At 56.4% G+C, this 16,556-nt stretch overlaps 2 protein-coding genes across 2 annotated transcripts in view; both read right to left on the minus strand.

Moving 5' to 3' along the window:
• CSUI_007830 (zinc finger ccch domain-containing protein 69-like) overlaps positions 1-10,644 on the minus strand; it is a 14,402-nt gene extending 3,758 nt beyond the window's left edge. The window contains exons 1-10 of the mRNA XM_068067973.1: positions 6,877-10,644; positions 6,143-6,375; positions 5,786-5,848; positions 5,264-5,342; positions 4,828-4,921; positions 3,101-4,395; positions 1,903-2,129; positions 1,415-1,489; positions 685-763; positions 19-109 (exon numbers count right to left, since the gene is read on the minus strand). Of these exons, the coding sequence (XP_067920049.1) occupies positions 19-109; positions 685-763; positions 1,415-1,489; positions 1,903-2,129; positions 3,101-4,395; positions 4,828-4,921; positions 5,264-5,342; positions 5,786-5,848; positions 6,143-6,375; positions 6,877-9,006 (4,366 nt within the window). The 5' untranslated portion in view covers positions 9,007-10,644. The remainder of the gene's footprint in view (positions 1-18; positions 110-684; positions 764-1,414; positions 1,490-1,902; positions 2,130-3,100; positions 4,396-4,827; positions 4,922-5,263; positions 5,343-5,785; positions 5,849-6,142; positions 6,376-6,876) is intronic.
• A 1,822-nt stretch (positions 10,645-12,466) lies between these two features.
• Positions 12,467-15,034, minus strand: CSUI_007831 (uncharacterized protein). Its single transcript, XM_068067974.1, has one exon. It carries the CDS (start codon positions 14,047-14,049, stop codon positions 13,486-13,488), a length of 564 nt encoding a protein of 187 aa, XP_067920050.1. The 5' UTR covers positions 14,050-15,034; the 3' UTR covers positions 12,467-13,485.
• Between the last annotated feature and the right edge of the window lie 1,522 nt (positions 15,035-16,556).

The following is a 16,556-nucleotide window of genomic DNA, read 5'->3' on the forward strand; positions in this document are numbered from 1 at the left end:
AGGGGGGGGAGGGCTGACCAGCGAAATAAGAGAGGCCCTCCTGGGTGATCAGGCGACCGCTGCTGTCGTAGTGGCCATGTCTGCAGTTAAGACCTTGAGGACAAAATCCCTGAAAAAGTAAGTCACAAGAAGAAATCACGGCCGGTGGTAGCTGTTCGCAAGCTGCTGGTCTACCGTGAGTGGGAGGTGTGATCTCGGCGGTGGCAGGGAGATTCTGTTTTGCTTCCGGACTGCAACCATAACCTCAGAAAAGCAAATGCTGCAGCCTGTTACGCTCCATGAGTCGGCACAAGCCTCGTCAGGATCCATAGCTACAAAAGAAATCTCGCCTTCGCAGACACGAGGGCGCACGATTGCGGGAACTGCCGCATCGCCAAGTGAGACACCCTCGCTGTGCTATTACTTGCCTGGAGCCCTCGAGCGCGATGTAGCTCACTCCAGTGTAGTGAGGTCCTTCACTTGTGTGAAGTTCTCCGTCGCATGGTACAACAGAAGCAGCTGACGCCTCTCGGAAGAAAACGCACGGATCTAGCTGTCTCTGTTACCCACACTAGCAACACTATTGTCGCTTTTGGACACACCTGTTCTAGAGCACAGCTGGGTCCAATGCAGGCGTTGAAGTCTTTTGCCTGGGCGATAGAAGCCCCAACCCAAATTTGCCGCAGGCACACCGGCGTCACTTACGCTTTCAAACAGGGGACATCTCTTGGACTTCAAGTACTTCATAAAGCTTATTTTCATCATATGAAAGCGCACCGGGTTCCTGAACGTGTCAGCGCACCAACCACAGATCTGCGTGTCAGGTGCAAACCGGACAACGGAGCCAAGCAACCTATCAGGGTTGAAGCCCGGGGACCGGTCGCCCCGGCAAGCGTGTTCGCCGTAGAAAGAGATTGACGACAGGGGGCGTTGTCAACACAAGGGCACTTGCTGCACGGTCTTGTGTTCGACGGGAAGTGTTTAGTTCTGCCCAGAAACTCGAACTAGGCTTTACTTTCTCGAAATTAGAACGGTCGCCTGATTGTTGCATGTACTGCACCAACCCGAAGCCCGTGGCAAAGCGGGCGAGCTCGGAACTGGCTTGCTTTTTCGCAGCAGGTCAACTTCCCTAGCTAAGCGCTCCGAGTTATTTACGCAGACTGAACTGCGTTTCAAAGAGTGACGTACCCACTGCTTGGCAGCATGGCCACGGGCCTCACAATTGTAACAAACTGCGCTATATGAACGTGGTGGATGACTGTATGTCACAGAGTTGCGAAAGGGTGTGAAAACACAAGATTCCTTGTAGGACACTTCCGTAGATTACAGTGCCGTAGTGAAGCCATTCATACATATTGTACAGCCGAACGTTACGGACCGCTTGATTGCGGTCGTGGCATACGAGAGATGCGTTTAGCTGGAAGGCCAATCTTACGTGATCAGACGGTTTGTAGGAATAATCAGACCCACTCGGCGGCACAACGGGCACTGCTTGTCTCCGCGAACGTCCCTGCAACCCGAAGCGGGAAAAAAAAGCCAGACCAAGCTACATCACAGCACCATCTCTCTTGCTCCGGCGTTTCACAGGAAAGCAAGAGACAGCATGGAAGAACTGCCCACAGTGCGAGTAAGGATACACAGGAGACACGGGCACTGGCCAGCCCACATGTTGCGTATACTCCGTGTAACAGCCCGGACTTACAACAAAATAAACATGCCTGTTCCTACAAGTTTCTACCGCACTCGACCAATTCCGAAATGACAGAAAGATTGAGTCTACTTCCAGTACAATCAGGGCCTTAGACCCAGATGATCCGAGCTGATAAGAACCGTACATTAGACCAAGAGTAGCCCACAAAAACACGGGACTACCGGGGAATCCCGCAATCCACCGTCCTCTGAGAATGCCATGCATGCGCTTACGTGCTGCTGGGATGCGTGCCTACCCACTGATCGATGCACCGATAACAGAAGGTATGGCCGCAGCCTGACAGAGCCCCGCATGACTGCCAGGGAAGACTGTCAGGCTCCTGTCCCTCTGGGCGTCTGAAGTATCCGCGGTCTTCGAGGCCATCCGGCCCGGCTGCTTTTGGCAGCATCGGGCCAAGACATATGGAGCACTCTGTCGTCATGGCTGCCCTTTTCTCCGCCTGCGAAGACGCCCACATGGGAGGCATCGGAACTCGAGTGGCACCACCCGATATGCTCCAAAGCAGTAAGTACCTGCACGATACGGTGAGGCGAACGGCTCCAAAGGTTCACACCGAGACACACTGCAAGTGCGTCTGGGTGTGAACGAGTGGTTCCAGAGTTCGGTCCTAATAAATCTCTAGCTACAGGGACCGACAGCAGAAATCTCAGAGGGAGCCTCGGGGAGGGTTGTTTCTCCGGGAGCTAGAGGAAGTGTAATTTGCTGTGCAGCACAGGGCGTCGAGTGAGCCGAGACTCAGACGCTTGGCCTCTCGCGGTTTCGTTTGGTTTCGAGAACAGACAATCTTCTGGGCAGCGCTGCGTATGAGCGAGCTGTCCACTCCCTTGTTGAGCCATGGCAGGAGTTGCCTGGTATGTGTCTATTCGGGCTTGGCATCAACGATAATATGCAGCGGAGGAACAACCCAGGATTTCAGCAAGCCGCGCCTCCGTTGTCATCGGCCACCACGGAAGCTGTGTGGACATCTCCAGTCGTCTGAAAGTAAAGATGACACTTTTCACCAAGAACCGAAGTATCCAGACACAAGGCGGGCGCGGCACACTGAAGCCTTTAAGAGCAGTCTCGGTGCCAGGAGCCCGCAGGGCCTCGTTCGCCCGTGATACTGATAAGCCTCCTATTGAGCTGACCCTTCTAGGGACGGGCTGAAGAGGAGGCGTTTAGCCGCCAGGACACGGGGAGAAACACTACACCCTGAAAAACGGCTCGCGGGGACGCTAGGAAAAGCCGTTGTGTTTTGAGGGGGGTGAGAAGCTAGGAAACTAAATGCGAAACGCTAAGACTACCTCCCTACACACTCGCGGGAAGCTCGGCTACGCAGGTCCCCTCAAGCTATCACTTCTGCAGTTTTCTGCTCGAGTAGTTCAGATGGTTCACATTGGCTGCTGCCGCTATGCAGCACGATGATCTCACCTGTCTAGCAATGAACTCGATGCAGACCCCGAGGTGCCTGTCAAGATTTCTTCCAACATTCTCGCAGTTGCAAAGCAAACAGCTTCCATCAGAGGCAACGTGGGCTCGGTCGCACTTTTTCCCGCTCCAGCAGAAGTCCCAGGCGAACCAGTAGCATAGACTAGAAGGCCAGATCTGATCGTCGTCCTGCTCATTATCAAGGCTGTCAAATACTTCAGCAGGGTTCTGTATCTGCCATCGCGCCCCGCTGCGTCGCTTGGTCCTACGCGAACTGCGTGCCCTTCGCGTCCTTCGGTGAGCTTTCACATGGCTTTCGTCGCTGTCATGCTCTTCTTGTGTATCAAGCGAACTTGCCCGCGACGTCCGTCGTCGACCGCGCTCATCTTTCTCTTGCCCTTGTTTGCCATCAATGCTTTCCCGGGCCCGGGACCGAGTAACGTCGGTGCCTCGAACCGCCGACTTTCGAGGCACACTGTGATCGTCTTCTTCACGCGCAGAACGCCCATCGGCTGCCTGACCTGGCCGTCGTCTGCAGCTCCGATGGCGCCGAGAACGCTTCGGCATCTCTTCGTTTTCGTCCGGCTGAGCCCAGCGTTGTCTTCTCCGAGACAAACGCGACCGGTGAGAACGGGATACCTGTGGTGGCGCTTCCAGATCGCTGCCAACCAAACTCTCTGTCTCTCTTGTCTCTTTTCGCTTCTGATGTCCTCTCGACCTCGGCGGCATTGACAATGCTCGAGGCGTTATACGAGAGCTCTTCTGCACTCCTTTGCCGTCACAATCGTCTCTCTCCAACCTACTCCGGCTTCGTCCTATGTTCTCTGCTCGGAGTAATTCTGTCTCCCCCCACGAATTCTGCACAATGCGCCGTCCATCTCTGCTGGGCGATCTCGACAAGTGTAGTGCCTTAGCCCGCCTTGACGAGCTGCAGTGCGCCGACGGCGCGGAGGTGTCATCATCACTGTAGGGCAGCGCAGGCAGCCGAACGTGCACGCTGCTTCCTCGGCTTTTTCCCGCCTGCTTTCTAATGTCCTGTCTCTTTGTCTTTGTTTGGCACACACACTGCGTGCCAGCGGGATTCCGCGCTGCACAAAGCCAACAGCGAGGGACCTGCCCCGTTACTTCAGCTCCAGCGTCATCGCGACTTGGTCTATGTACTGCATCCGATTCTGTATCAAGACGATACACCTCCGGATCGCCTGGATACACACCGCGGTGCATGGAGCTAGAGCTCCGAGACCTCGCGCCCGTGGAGCACTTCACTAGCGCCTGGTCGGAGATGTCCCGGCTGGAGCCTGAACAATACGAAAAAGCGGCCGCAAGGAAAGCCCCGGTAACTCGCCCTGCGTCGCTACAGTGTCGTCGTGCCTGTCTTGACAGGTCGCCCCAGACACGGAATGCGAGGCCGTCAAGCAGAGAGGGCCTAGCTGTCGAGGACTGGCGGCAGCGCAGTGATCTTTTTACCTCGAAGGCCACGGTCTCATTCCGAAGGGACCCTGCCTCAGCCCGTCACAAGTGCGGACTCAAGCAACTGTTGCCGGCCGCGTTACAGTGTGTGCTGACTGGCACGAGAGGCGAGCCTCTCACTGGTCGACAAAAAGTGCAATCAGCTCCGTCGTCCACGTTTCATAGACGCGCGGCTTCATTAGAACCTCCGCATTGCAAAAAGTGTTAGTGAGTCAAGGGCTGTGAACTCGGAAAGGAGTGACCTGACGTAAGCAGCCTACCCTCTTCAAGCCGCTTCGACCCTCCTGACTTGACTATGTACCCAGAAATGTCGTAGTGTCCGTATCGGCAGCTACTCCCTTGCCTGCAAAAGCCCTGCACCACACCCCAGCGGACACGCTACGCCGACGATTTGCGCAATTCTCACCACGGAGTCGCTCTACCGCCCGGGATGGGTAGAGCTGCTCAGCGAGTTTCTGAGCACAGTACAGAAGTGACAGAAAACCAGGCGCTCACTGGCGGCCGTTTCTCATTACACAACGCAGCCAGCCTTATTACTGTCATCACGAATCAACTTTCTCTATCGCCCCGCAAGCAGCCGGCCCCTTTATTACTTCCACTGGGACGCAGTTTTCTCTCCGACCGCGTTAGGAAGTTGTAGTTGTCGGTGCATAAACAGCGGCTGTCGCACCCAAGCTAGCAACATCCAGACCTCACCGAATCATAACTTGCGCATCTCGTGGACTTCAGGTAATTCAAGAATTTCGACCGAATCTCCTGGAAACGAGCAGGATCTCTGCAGACACAGTGACGCCGAGAAAAATGCCCGGTCAACTCCGGGATGTGGCGTTGTACAAGCAAGACGGTCAATAGAAACGACAGTACACGAGAATTCCGAGCACACTGGCGGTGGGAGCCAGCGACTTTCCTATCTTACTCCCCGTTTAGCCTGTGTTGCAATACTCGAGAATTTTTCATCCCAAGTTACGCAGACTCTTATTCAAATAGAAGTGTACAGACGGGAGTTCCTCTACTGCGCCACGAAGCTTTTCATCTGATGTTCCCTCAGACGGCGTAAGCTTGTGGACGATGCTTAGCTACCCACGGCGTAGGAGAGGGATCCACGAGGGCGTCGGTTTCACTTCACCAGAAGTGGAAAACTGTGCGCTCCACCTCCACTCTGCGGTCGAGATGGTTGCTGCCCCTCCCTAGCCGACTGCTCGGCAGCTGTCAGCGTACCTGATGAGCCTGTCTGTAAAGATGACAATGCCGGCCTTGCCGCACAGAGCACAGCGGACCTCGCTGCAGAAGCAACACACGATCATAAAAGTTCAGTTGCTAGCCGCTTAGTTTCTCCTGCGGTCCCTCACTAATTCGAACCACCCCACACCACTCCATCTAGCCCTACTCAAGTGTTGGTTCCAATGGAACCCAGCCCCAGGCGATGCATATCAGCGCGCGTCTATAGAGGCAATCTATTTTCAAGTAAACGTCGCTCCCCGCCTTATCATTGGCAGTAGACGAGAACGCTGACTTTAGCCCGCACACACTTGCACGAGTGACTGCGTCTGTAGCACCGTAGAGCTCTCAGCTTACTTTTCCTGTCGGTAGGTTTCACCTCCCATCTTGAGAATGCATTTACAGCAGAAGGCGTGCCCGCAGTCTGATAAGATACCGGAAGCGGCAAGCACGTTGTTTTTTCTTTGGCCGTCAAGTTCATCATCACTGTCGCTCTCCGCATCAGGAAGCATGGGGCCGTGGCACCCAGGACATGATGCCTTCATGGCTGCGTGGAGCTCCTCCTGCAGCAGAGAATCAGGTGGGAGCACCTAAGCGGACAATTCCCGTGTTTTAAACACATGACCGGGCTCCACTTGCCATCGCTGTGAGAGTAAATCTATGTATATACGCACATACATGTACCTTGATACTGCGTTGACAGTGGTATCACTGCGAAAAAGATGACGTGGAATGCACAGGTCAGTAGCGCCTACCAGCATTTGTCGGCGAACACTGTATATACCCAGTGTGGTACTGAAGGGGCCAAGAAAGACTGGTGGGCTCCAGGAAGTGCCGGTGGCACGTGAGCAGCCGGCTCCGGGCTCATATCTTGGGAAACTCTAGAGGGATATCAACGGGAGATGTGTACGTCTGTCCCTAGAAATAGCAATTCCTTTAGGAGCGTCACGGTCTGCTAGGCAGCTGGGCGCCATGCAGCAGCCCAAGAAAGTATGAGCGCGAACCGAACACCAGGGGAGTACTTGCTGACATCAGCACGATCCTGACCCGTCTGTGGAATGGTGCCGACAGAGAATGGATCGATTACTTACCTGTCGTTTGTGAAACTCCTGACAGTTCGCTAAATGCTTTTCCAGCCGGTCGTCGACATCAGGCGCGCCACACAACAAACAGCTGCCATCCCACGCTGTATGTGACTGTCTGCAGGCCACGCCAATCCAGCAGAAATCGCAGGCGAACCAGTAGCAAACGCCTCGGGGCCAATAGTCATCCGCCCGCCTCCTTGGCTCCCGGGCCGGAGAAGCGTGACGCGTTACAGTAGCACAGTTTGACGACTGATGGGCTTCGGTACTATCTGAAGGCTTCTTTTCTACACCTTCGCATGTCTTCTTCATTACCCTCACTACGGCACTCCCGTCTGCGCTCGCGAAGCTGGAGCCACGCGCGCTTGACGAGGTAGAGGGAGCGCGCGACAGACTTCCAGCTAACGGCAAGGTGTGCAGGAACATGCATTTTTCGCCCCACTGACAAGTTCCCCGCGGGAAATTTGTGCAAAGCAATGTGCTGCACCGGGAATTCCGGGACCCGGTGCTGCTGCCTGCTGTCGGCACGACCACATGAGTGCGGAGTCCGCTTATAGTTGTTATGCTGGCGCGGGTGGATCTCTCGGCCGCTGTGCTCACGGCGCCCGCCCCCTTGCCCTTCGTCTGTTCTGTCTCGACTGAAGACTGTAAAGTCTCAAGTTCTTCCGAAAACCGTCTCTTTATGTCCTCTGACCCGCCTTCAGTAGTCCCGTGGCTCGCCCTCTCCTCCTCGTTCTCTTTTGACTGGGCTCCCGTCAGACACAAGTCTTCTTCCAGAAGAGACACAGACTGGGTCTCCCAGACATTCAAGAGCGAGTGGCCGAAGAAAGTCTGCCCCACAGCCCCAGCAGGTAGAGCGGTATCCATCTCGGTCGAGCCCTTCACCACCCACGCTGTTTTCAATGGGGAGTGCAGAGCTCTTCCGGCGGCGACGGACAAGTACGACCTCTGCTGCTCGCCAGAATCCCCAGCAGTCACGGCGGAAGCGGCCTGGCTAGATCTGCTACTTGCCCGAGTAGCTCGAGCCGGCGCACGGCCGGGACAACCGCGAGACCGGGAGAGCTGATGCAAGCGGCTGGGCAAGAACGACGACCGCACGCGGACCGCGCGAGAACCGCTCTCAGGACGTGGCCGATCTGTAGGCAGCCGCGATCGCATTTCTGTCGGACTGCACCGTAGATCGGCTTGCGGCGGGCAGCTGTCTCGGAAAGTCGATAGTACCGTAGAGTTGCCTTCGTGTGCTTCCGGGGCAGCCAAAACCCGCAGACGTCGCTCAGTACGACGAGCGGCAGCAAGGAGGAATGCTTCGGAAGTCTGGTCGAGGTACCGTGGGCTGCGGCCGTCCTTCCGGTGATGACACACCTCCTGCGCCTTCGAGTGGATGTCGTCCAGCGCGCTGTCATCGTCCTCCTCATCCGTCCAATCGGTCTCCTCCTTCGTTATAGCATACTTCACAGGCCGCCATCCTCTCGACAGTTTGGCAACCAACTTCAGGCGTCTCGCGCGGCTCGTTGCCAGCCGCTCGGAAAACAAGCGATCAACGGTACACGTCGACCCTCGGACGTCCAAAGTGCCCTCCAGAGACCGCTCCAGAAGGCGGCGCCCGTTCCTGCTTCGTCTCCCTGAACTTCGCGGTAGCTCAGTAGAGCTTGCCGGAATTTCCCCCGAGTTCTCTTGTTTCAGCGCGACTTGTGAACTCCCTGAGAGAGACCGGTCATTTTCGGGAGCGTTTTCTGTCTCCGGCTGCCATACGGCTCGGGTTGTTTCGCTGCATTGGCGCTCCTCGGAGAAACTGGCAGCGCAACGTGACGCCGCACGCCCAGCGGCTACAATGCCAGGAGCGCCACGGCGAGCGTACAGGAGCGAGACGTTGACACTGCTGCCCGACAAGGACTTGGGAGCAGGTCCAGCATGGATAATGCCGCCGCTTGGCTTCGGTGCGGGTCCTGGATGAAGAATACTTCCCCCTCGCTTAACGGATGACACTGCACCAGGTCCCTTTCTCGCCAGCGCTGCACTCGCAGACGTATCGTGAGAATTTCTACAACGGTCTCCAAAAGCACACCAGCCACGCGCGAAAAACCGACATAGCTCGGGCGGCGCTGTGCTCGCCGAGGGACTCAAGTGCGCGAGCACCATCCTTTGCCGATTGACGGAACTCCCTCCGGATGGACCGAGAGACGCTCCGCCTCGCAGTGCTACGGGTGAAGCGTGGGCTCCAACCGTCAGGTAACTTCAGACTACCTGCTTCCAGGCGGAAGTATCCCGGGAATCCGGTGGATTGCAGGATTCCGCAGCCGTAAGTCGCACATTCGATGCTCTTTTCCTCGGATCTACCCGAACGCGTAGCGTAGCCTTATATGATATCCGTCGCGTGGTGGGCCTGCCGCAGACCGAGTGCGCACGGTGGGGATCGTCTTCGATGTCAGACAGGGGATCCACGCGACAGCCTGCTGCAGCCGCTGCATTGACAGCGGCATTTCCGGCATCCGAACTTCTGGGGCTGTCTTGGAGCAGTTGTGAAGCCGTGGCTGTGCGTACGTGGTCCTGCCGCAGAAGGGTAGTTCACCGCACAGACGTTTTGGGTCTGGGACGCTGGTGTCCGTGTTGCGGCTCCCTCGTACAGACCCTGGACATATGCTCTTGGCTCCGGCTTTCTTTTCTGAAGAAATATAGTTGCGGTAACGCCCTCCCCCGGGCGCACGTGCGCAAGAGACTTGCTGTTAGCTTCCCCTCTTCACAGCCGGGACAGCCTTTGTGAAGCAGACACGCCCAAAATGGACTCTGGAGCTCCCGCGGCGGGCTGCGGATCCGGCGTGGATCGCACCGGCTGCTGCTGCTGCTGATCTCGTTCTACTCCTCGACTGTCGGCAATATGAATGCCTCGTAGAAACCTCTTCACGGGCACAGCGAAGAAATCGCAACCTGAGGTTTTCCCCCCAAACCGAGTCCATAGGGTGAAGAAAAGTTCGCCGCTCTCGCGCGAAGAAGCTGATTCCCTGAAGGAGCCCAAGGAAGTTGCCGGTTGATCCAAACGGCGCGTGTACACACACTGCACATCCGGGGACCCCGAAAGTCATTCACTACAGCATCGATCACACCGCCGCGCTGGGAGCCGACTTTCCAGGACCTCAAGCCGACCATATATGAAAAGTGGCAACAGGCACCTATTACCTCCCAATATCTATAGTCGCCAGTCCTGCTGAGCAGACGGCCCCCTTACGAGTGCGGCCGGGCGTCCCTGCGGCTACGGAACCGTAACGCATGAAGGTGCCCGCAGGGTAACCTGGAGACTGGGGCCAAGGATCCTCAACGCGAATACAACGCGAAGACACCACACGCAGACCTGAGCAGAATGAAATGAACTGTCTGCGAACGCAGCTGAGATTGGTCTTGGTATCCGCTGCAGACATCAACTGCAGATTGTCGGTGCTGAAGGCGGAGACACCGTCCTCTGCAGCCACTGCGGACTGGATTACTGATGCAGGTGAGTGTTCAGTTCAACTGCTCACCCAACGTAGGAGAAAGTGACAGACTTGGCGTGGCAGGTTAGCCTTTGATGCGACACACAAGTGTGGCCGACTACCCGTCCCGGTCGCATGTGCTATGGCAGCCACTATCGACGTTTCACGGGGCTTGACACTCTCTCAGCATCTCTCGATAAGCAGGTTATTTTTGTTCATGGGTCATCTACCGGGCAATCGGGAGACGAGTTTTTTCCTTTAGGCTGTACGTAACAAGGCTTGTAGGGGACGCCCGTGCGACCGCAACCATGACTGGCAACGTCTGCTGTAGCCGCAGAATTGGGAGCTCGCGGGGGCGACCGACCAACTAGTCGGGTTTGACGGGATGGAGGGCGCACCTCCCACTGCCGGCAGGGCCCAGGACAGATACAGCCCATTCTACATTAAGCTGTCAGACCTTTGATACCATCAGAAACCGAAAGCACTTTTCGCCCGACAAAAGTGCCACAGGAATCGTCATGCGTGGCCCTACCGTGGCCCTATGCTCACAGTGGAGCCGCGATAACCCCTACTTATTACCCGCTTCTGGTGTGCCAGTGGTTCTTGCGATGAGTCCGGTACTGCTCGTTTCGGACGCCTGCCAGCCGTCACGGTGATTCCAAAGGGGTTCTTGCGTCTACGAGAGACCCCAGTGCGGACGAGGCTACGGAGGGGCAACCTCAACGCAGCGCGGCTAGTAATTCTGTGGGAGCTCGTTGTGGGGTACTCCGGGTCGAGTGGAGCAAACTAGTCAGCAGTCTGTATAACAGAATATGTCGAGCACTGCTTGCTGTCCAAGTCACGAGGAGGGCGGGGCCGCGGCGTGAATTGCTTGGCGCGGTTGGCGTCGGTGAGGCTGGCGGGGGACAAGGTAAGAGAACGGTTTCAAGGTTACACTAGCTACCCTACGGAAAGGCTATACCGTCCTGTTTGCGCGGAATTACTGTTACTGTCACCTAAAGTCACCACACGACGGAACGGAAGTCAGTGGTATGGTTACGCGTAGTTGCCTGTGTGCTGTCTTTGGCGTGGACTGACGCCCGACAGGTCAGGTACGTCTCTGTGGCCATGGGAGTCCTCGGTGTTCAGGGGACGGAACAAGCTAAGCTTCTGAGTGTTGTTGCACAAAAAGACTCAAGCTGGGTGCACGCTTCCGAGTGCACCCAGCGGGAGTCTCTTGCACCCTGCTCTTCTCTGATAGCAGGTCACTCGGCCCGAGAACATCGCGCCAGTTTTTTCCCAAGTGCGGTTCGTATGGCTGCTCAGGCTTCCTGAAGTACACAGCCGTGGCTGGCGGCATGCACTGTGCCCAAGTGTGGCATTTCGACAAACTATAGACTCGTGGTAATTTACCCGAGTACGCGTTGTACTGGACTTCGTCAACCAAGCGTGTTCGTACCCACGCAGTGTGAACGAGTTTAGCTGGTGTCTGTCTCCGGATCGGACACCAGGCCGTCCTAAGCCTCCATCCTCACCCGACACGGACACAAGGATAGTCCAAAGTAGTGGCTATCACTTCCATTTACTAGCAGTCCAGGGGAGGTGCTTATTGCACAGTTACTGCGGCGGTTTGCTGACGATGTGTGCCTGGAGTCGCAATGAGCCGAGGACACAAACTGCAAACCGTCGCGCCGTGGTCGGCCATGTACCTGGTCTGTGAAACCGGGCGGCTCACAACGAACGAAGCGTTACCGAGTATGGCAGAGTCCGCATGGAGCTGTGCAGCTGCACCAATGTCCGGCGAGTCAGTGGACGCTCACGTGCTTGTGAACATTTGGTCGGACACAGTACGCAAGACGCGGTGCGAACTGGTGAATCTACGGGGTCACCTACGTCGTCTCGAGTAAAGCTGTCGGAAATACGCCCTGCAGAAGCTGAGCGCGGCCGCCCAAGGGCCTGCTGTAGATATAGAAGGCCATGACAGACTGCAGATCCCGCCCACACCCGACGTCGTGAAAATGCTTTCCGAGGAGCCGCTTCCGGCAGCATGGGCTGCCAGGCTGTAAGCCCCGACGACTAAGCTGGCAGTGAGCACTTGAAAAGCAGGCATCGATTTGCAACAGTTGATTTCAGTTGTGACAGTTTTCGGCTTTCACACCTGCCCCAAGAAGAACACGTCTGATGGTAGGATGCGACGGAAAGCTCACTTCCTGTAAGTGTCCTGTCAGCAGGCAGGGTGCCCGCCTTACTCGTATGCCCCGCTCCAGAACTAGCCCTAGCCAAAAACGCAGTCAAACCTCCTCGCTACCAAACCCAGACGTGGAACGCCGCACCCGGAGCGGCTGCCTTCGTGTCGTGCGGGGTCGGACACCTCACCCTAAACCCGAACCTTCACGATGACGGCACTCCAAGAACTGCTCCCCGCTTCAGCACTAACAGGTACCGACATCGGGCCCTCGTCATTCGCTGTCTCTTCCGTAAAGCACCGAATGGGGAGGTAAAGCCTCCTAGCCCAACAAAAAGATCCCTGGCTGGACGACGTCAACATAGAGAGCAACGTAGGTTGGGTCTGTCCGAGTGACCCCCCAACCAGCAGAAGCACCAGGAGCGGCCATCAGCATGGCAAAAGCCTCATACCTCAAGGCCCAGGATCAGCTACCCGCGGCGTCGGCAACGATCCCAAACCCCAAGCTCGCATATCGCGAGACCCTCCAATCAGCGGCCTTCAACTGAAGGTGTAGCTTCAGTAGACGCACGACACCCCGTTACCCGCGTACTCGGTGTTGCATCCCACTTGGATGCAGCAGGCACCGGCATTAGAGCGGTAGCAAGCGAACAGCGCCTCCGGCCCTGGACAACCTGCACTGCTCTGAAGACGTCGACAGGCGTCTTACAAGCTCTCGCGGCCCACCGAGGACCCGATCTTGGATCACCCAGGGAGCTTCACCACACTCACTCTAGAGTGTTGGGGGCCCTTCACAGCATCTCAAGCTTGACCACTCGCGCTGCAATCACTGGCAGGCAGATGTCCATCCGGCAACGCTCTCAGTTTTTGTGAAAGCCGCACCGCCTGATCTCGGCGCTCCCACTGGGACACATTAGTACTTACCCTGCTTGACCTTACGCCCTGTACAGCGGCACGCGCCGCCGACAGAGACGTGAACCGGTTGGATCATCAGGGTAAGGTGTGCCCCGTCTCCTCCGACACTTCCAAAGGAGGAAACTCCTCAATCAACTCTTCGAGCAACTGCAGTTGACTCCTACTGTAACAGTGAGCTCGCGACACCGCTATCGACTCGCAGAAATTTATGAATGCGTAGTCCGGACTCCACCCGTCACCCGCAGGTCTGGTTGTGGTATCGGAGGGCGTGCAACACACTTCTCCGTCAACAAGCCTGAGCAGGTGCTCGGGCAGAGGCATTCGCGCTAGAGGCACGTTTGAAGACCTCTTAGTTGCTGGGCGGCCTCTCACCACGTCGTGGCCGTAACTTGCGACAAGTTCAGTCTTCTCCTGAGACCCGACAGGAAACTGACTTATGGTAGTTACTGTCCGTCGTGGACGCGGCCCGTATAGCAAATGCATATACACCTCAGCTCTTGAGAAGGCTTCCTGTACATCTAAAGGCGACCCTCCAGCAGGGACTGACAGGTCCAGAAATCGCCTCTTCGCACGCCTGAGTACCTCTCGTTGCCTCTGCCACACTTGCCGTTGCTCGATCTCCACCTCGGACGGCTTCATACTCAGGGACCCGCAGCCTGGCCTGCGATCGCCTACAGGGGCCAGTGCCCTTTCCGCAGACGCTTGAGAATGACAGCCAAGCACTTAACGAGGTCCCTGGCTACGGCAGCTTCAAGATAGGGAGCAGCCAGACTCTTCTCACCGTGCTACTGGCTGGATGACTAAACTGCAAGGCCCAGAGACTGTCCTCCTCGGATGACTCTTGCCGGTGCCTTTCGGACCGCCAACTTCCTCGCCTAACGCGAGCCTCGACAAAAGCGTTGACGGGGCTGTAGAGTAGAAGCTGAAACCAGGGGGGTGCACAAGTAGTGCACCACGCGGCCGGTCAAAGGCAGCCTCGCGGCGAAGTCAGCCCGCGTTGTCGTCCAGGTGTCCGAGACATTCTCTGGCGGGAAGGACGGCAAGGACAAACAGCCGTCGCACCAGCGCTGTGGCCGGAAGGAGCAATTAGAGCCAAAACAAACTGCAGCAGGGTGCTGTGAACGAAGGCTTGAAGACAGGAGGGAAGGGGTGGACAACTGGAGAGTGGAGCTGCTCGACTCACGTTAGTTCGGCAAGCTGCGCGACAAAAACTAACGGCTAGCTTCAAAAGAAGTCCGCGAGTGTATGAGCAACGCCGACAAAACGTCGGCGTTGAACACAACGACGCATGCGCGGTTCGCCAGCTGCGAAGCATTCGAGTCGCCCCCCGGCCCCGTAAAATCGGGAGGCCATGTATTTGGCGCATTTCACGTTCTCGTGGGCACGTTTAGCAACCTAAGGGTGTATGCTACTCAGGAGCTCCCCTCCCTCCTTCAGCTGCAGAGGCCGTCCAGCCAGGCTAACTGAAGTGTCGGCCTGACCTCTTACAGCGTGCCGGCCTGTGTGAGTAGCGGGGCCGGCTGGGGTGGCGGACTATGAGACGCGATCAGACTGATTCGAGTCCGAGGGGTGTGGGGCTTTTGTTCGTAGTTGTCTTTTCTGATCCTTTACGATAGCGCACCTTCATCGAACACTGCTCACACGCGGGCAGCATGGATGCTGTTACAGAGGATACTCGTTTCCCGCGCTTGAGCCGCCGTCACTCAGAGAGGCGACTTTGACTCCGACCGTGTCGTGTGTGGCGGACCGCATGCGAAACCCCGAGATATCTGCACAAGTGTTTAGTGCTGTGTCTCACGGGGCACGTGCTGCTCCTTGTCATTGCATGGTCATGAGCTTCTGTCCCTTGGTCCGTCATGGCATGGTCATGAGCTTCTGTGCCTTGGTTCGTCATGTCACATCAAAAGTGGTGCGGTGACCACGGCGCTCCCGTTGCACCGTTCTACTCTGCGGGAAGCGGTAGTTATCGAAAATCCTCAGGCGGCGCATAATTTCTTTGCACTTCTCGGAACTTGCAAGCGCTATAGCTGCGTACGATAGCATGATTACTGGTTCCCGTCCGATCGAAAGGCTGGCAGTTGCATGTGCCATACACAGGTACTGTACGTCACACGGCTTGGCACCTCCCGCGGGAACCTTCTCGGACTTGAACCGTACGGTGACAGCTTTTTCCGCTTTTCCCCGGGATTGTCTTTCAGCTGTCTTCTTGTCGCGGGCTCGTCAAGGTGGTGGACGGCACGACTTCAAATTGATGTGCCGGCTCACGGTGTCGGGCTACCCTGACCGTGCACGGCGGCAGGTAAGAGGGACGCTAGAGTTTACTAGCTACAGGTACTGATACGGTAATGTAGTTTATACCGCTTTCGACTAGCTAGGCACATCGATCCTCTCTTCGTGGCTGAGTTTCTCAGCCTCCCCAGCGACTGCTTCACAGACGTCGTTGTTTGCCAACGCCTACACTGCAAACCACGGAGGACTTCTGCACACTACTGTTGGTAAACTCCTTCGTGTCCGGGGATACAGTACAGAAGGGTTCTGCAGACACTCAGATGATTCGTGGGCTTCGTCGTGCGTGTTTCAGCTCCAGTGGTCTTCTCTAGTCCCTTCACCCGAGGTCAGAGTACGGTTAATTCTTTTTTTTCCTCCACTGACAGCCTAACCTATAGTAGCCGGATTCCACCATTCAGAATCAACAGGAGGTTTCAAGGGCCGTACCCGAACCGTAGACCTGCACACGTCACTGCAAGCGCTGCAGCAGCTTAGCACGCCCGGCTAACTGATAACTTGTTCCACGGCGGGAAATGATGACCGTGTTCGAACGGGCAAACAGTTCAAAACTCCGTAGTGTTGACAAAATCCACTACCCCGGGGGACAGCCTGCACGCTGAGGCAAACAAGGACGTTACAGTGAGAAAGCTGGAACTTCTGAAATAGTACGCGAGGGACGAACGCGAGACGCATTTCAGAAAAACTAGACCCGACCAGCAAGTTCAATCTGTCATGCTTCAGAGACAAGCCACGGATACACCAAGACATGAATCTAAACCTCCCCCTCAACAACAAGGCTTGCGCAATAATTATTCCAGAAAACTGCGGTGTATCTGGAAGAGACTACACCTTCTACTAGAGCGACCCCAACATCGACC

Source organism: Cystoisospora suis (assembly GCF_002600585.1).
Source record: "Cystoisospora suis strain Wien I chromosome Unknown contig_4217, whole genome shotgun sequence".
Lineage (NCBI taxonomy): Eukaryota > Apicomplexa > Conoidasida > Eucoccidiorida > Sarcocystidae > Cystoisospora > Cystoisospora suis.

Coding starts and splice junctions, on each gene's coding strand:
- CSUI_007831 (XM_068067974.1), bottom strand. CDS start 14,049: ATGAAGCCGTCCGAGGTGGAGATCGAGCAACGGCAAGTGTGGCAGAGG.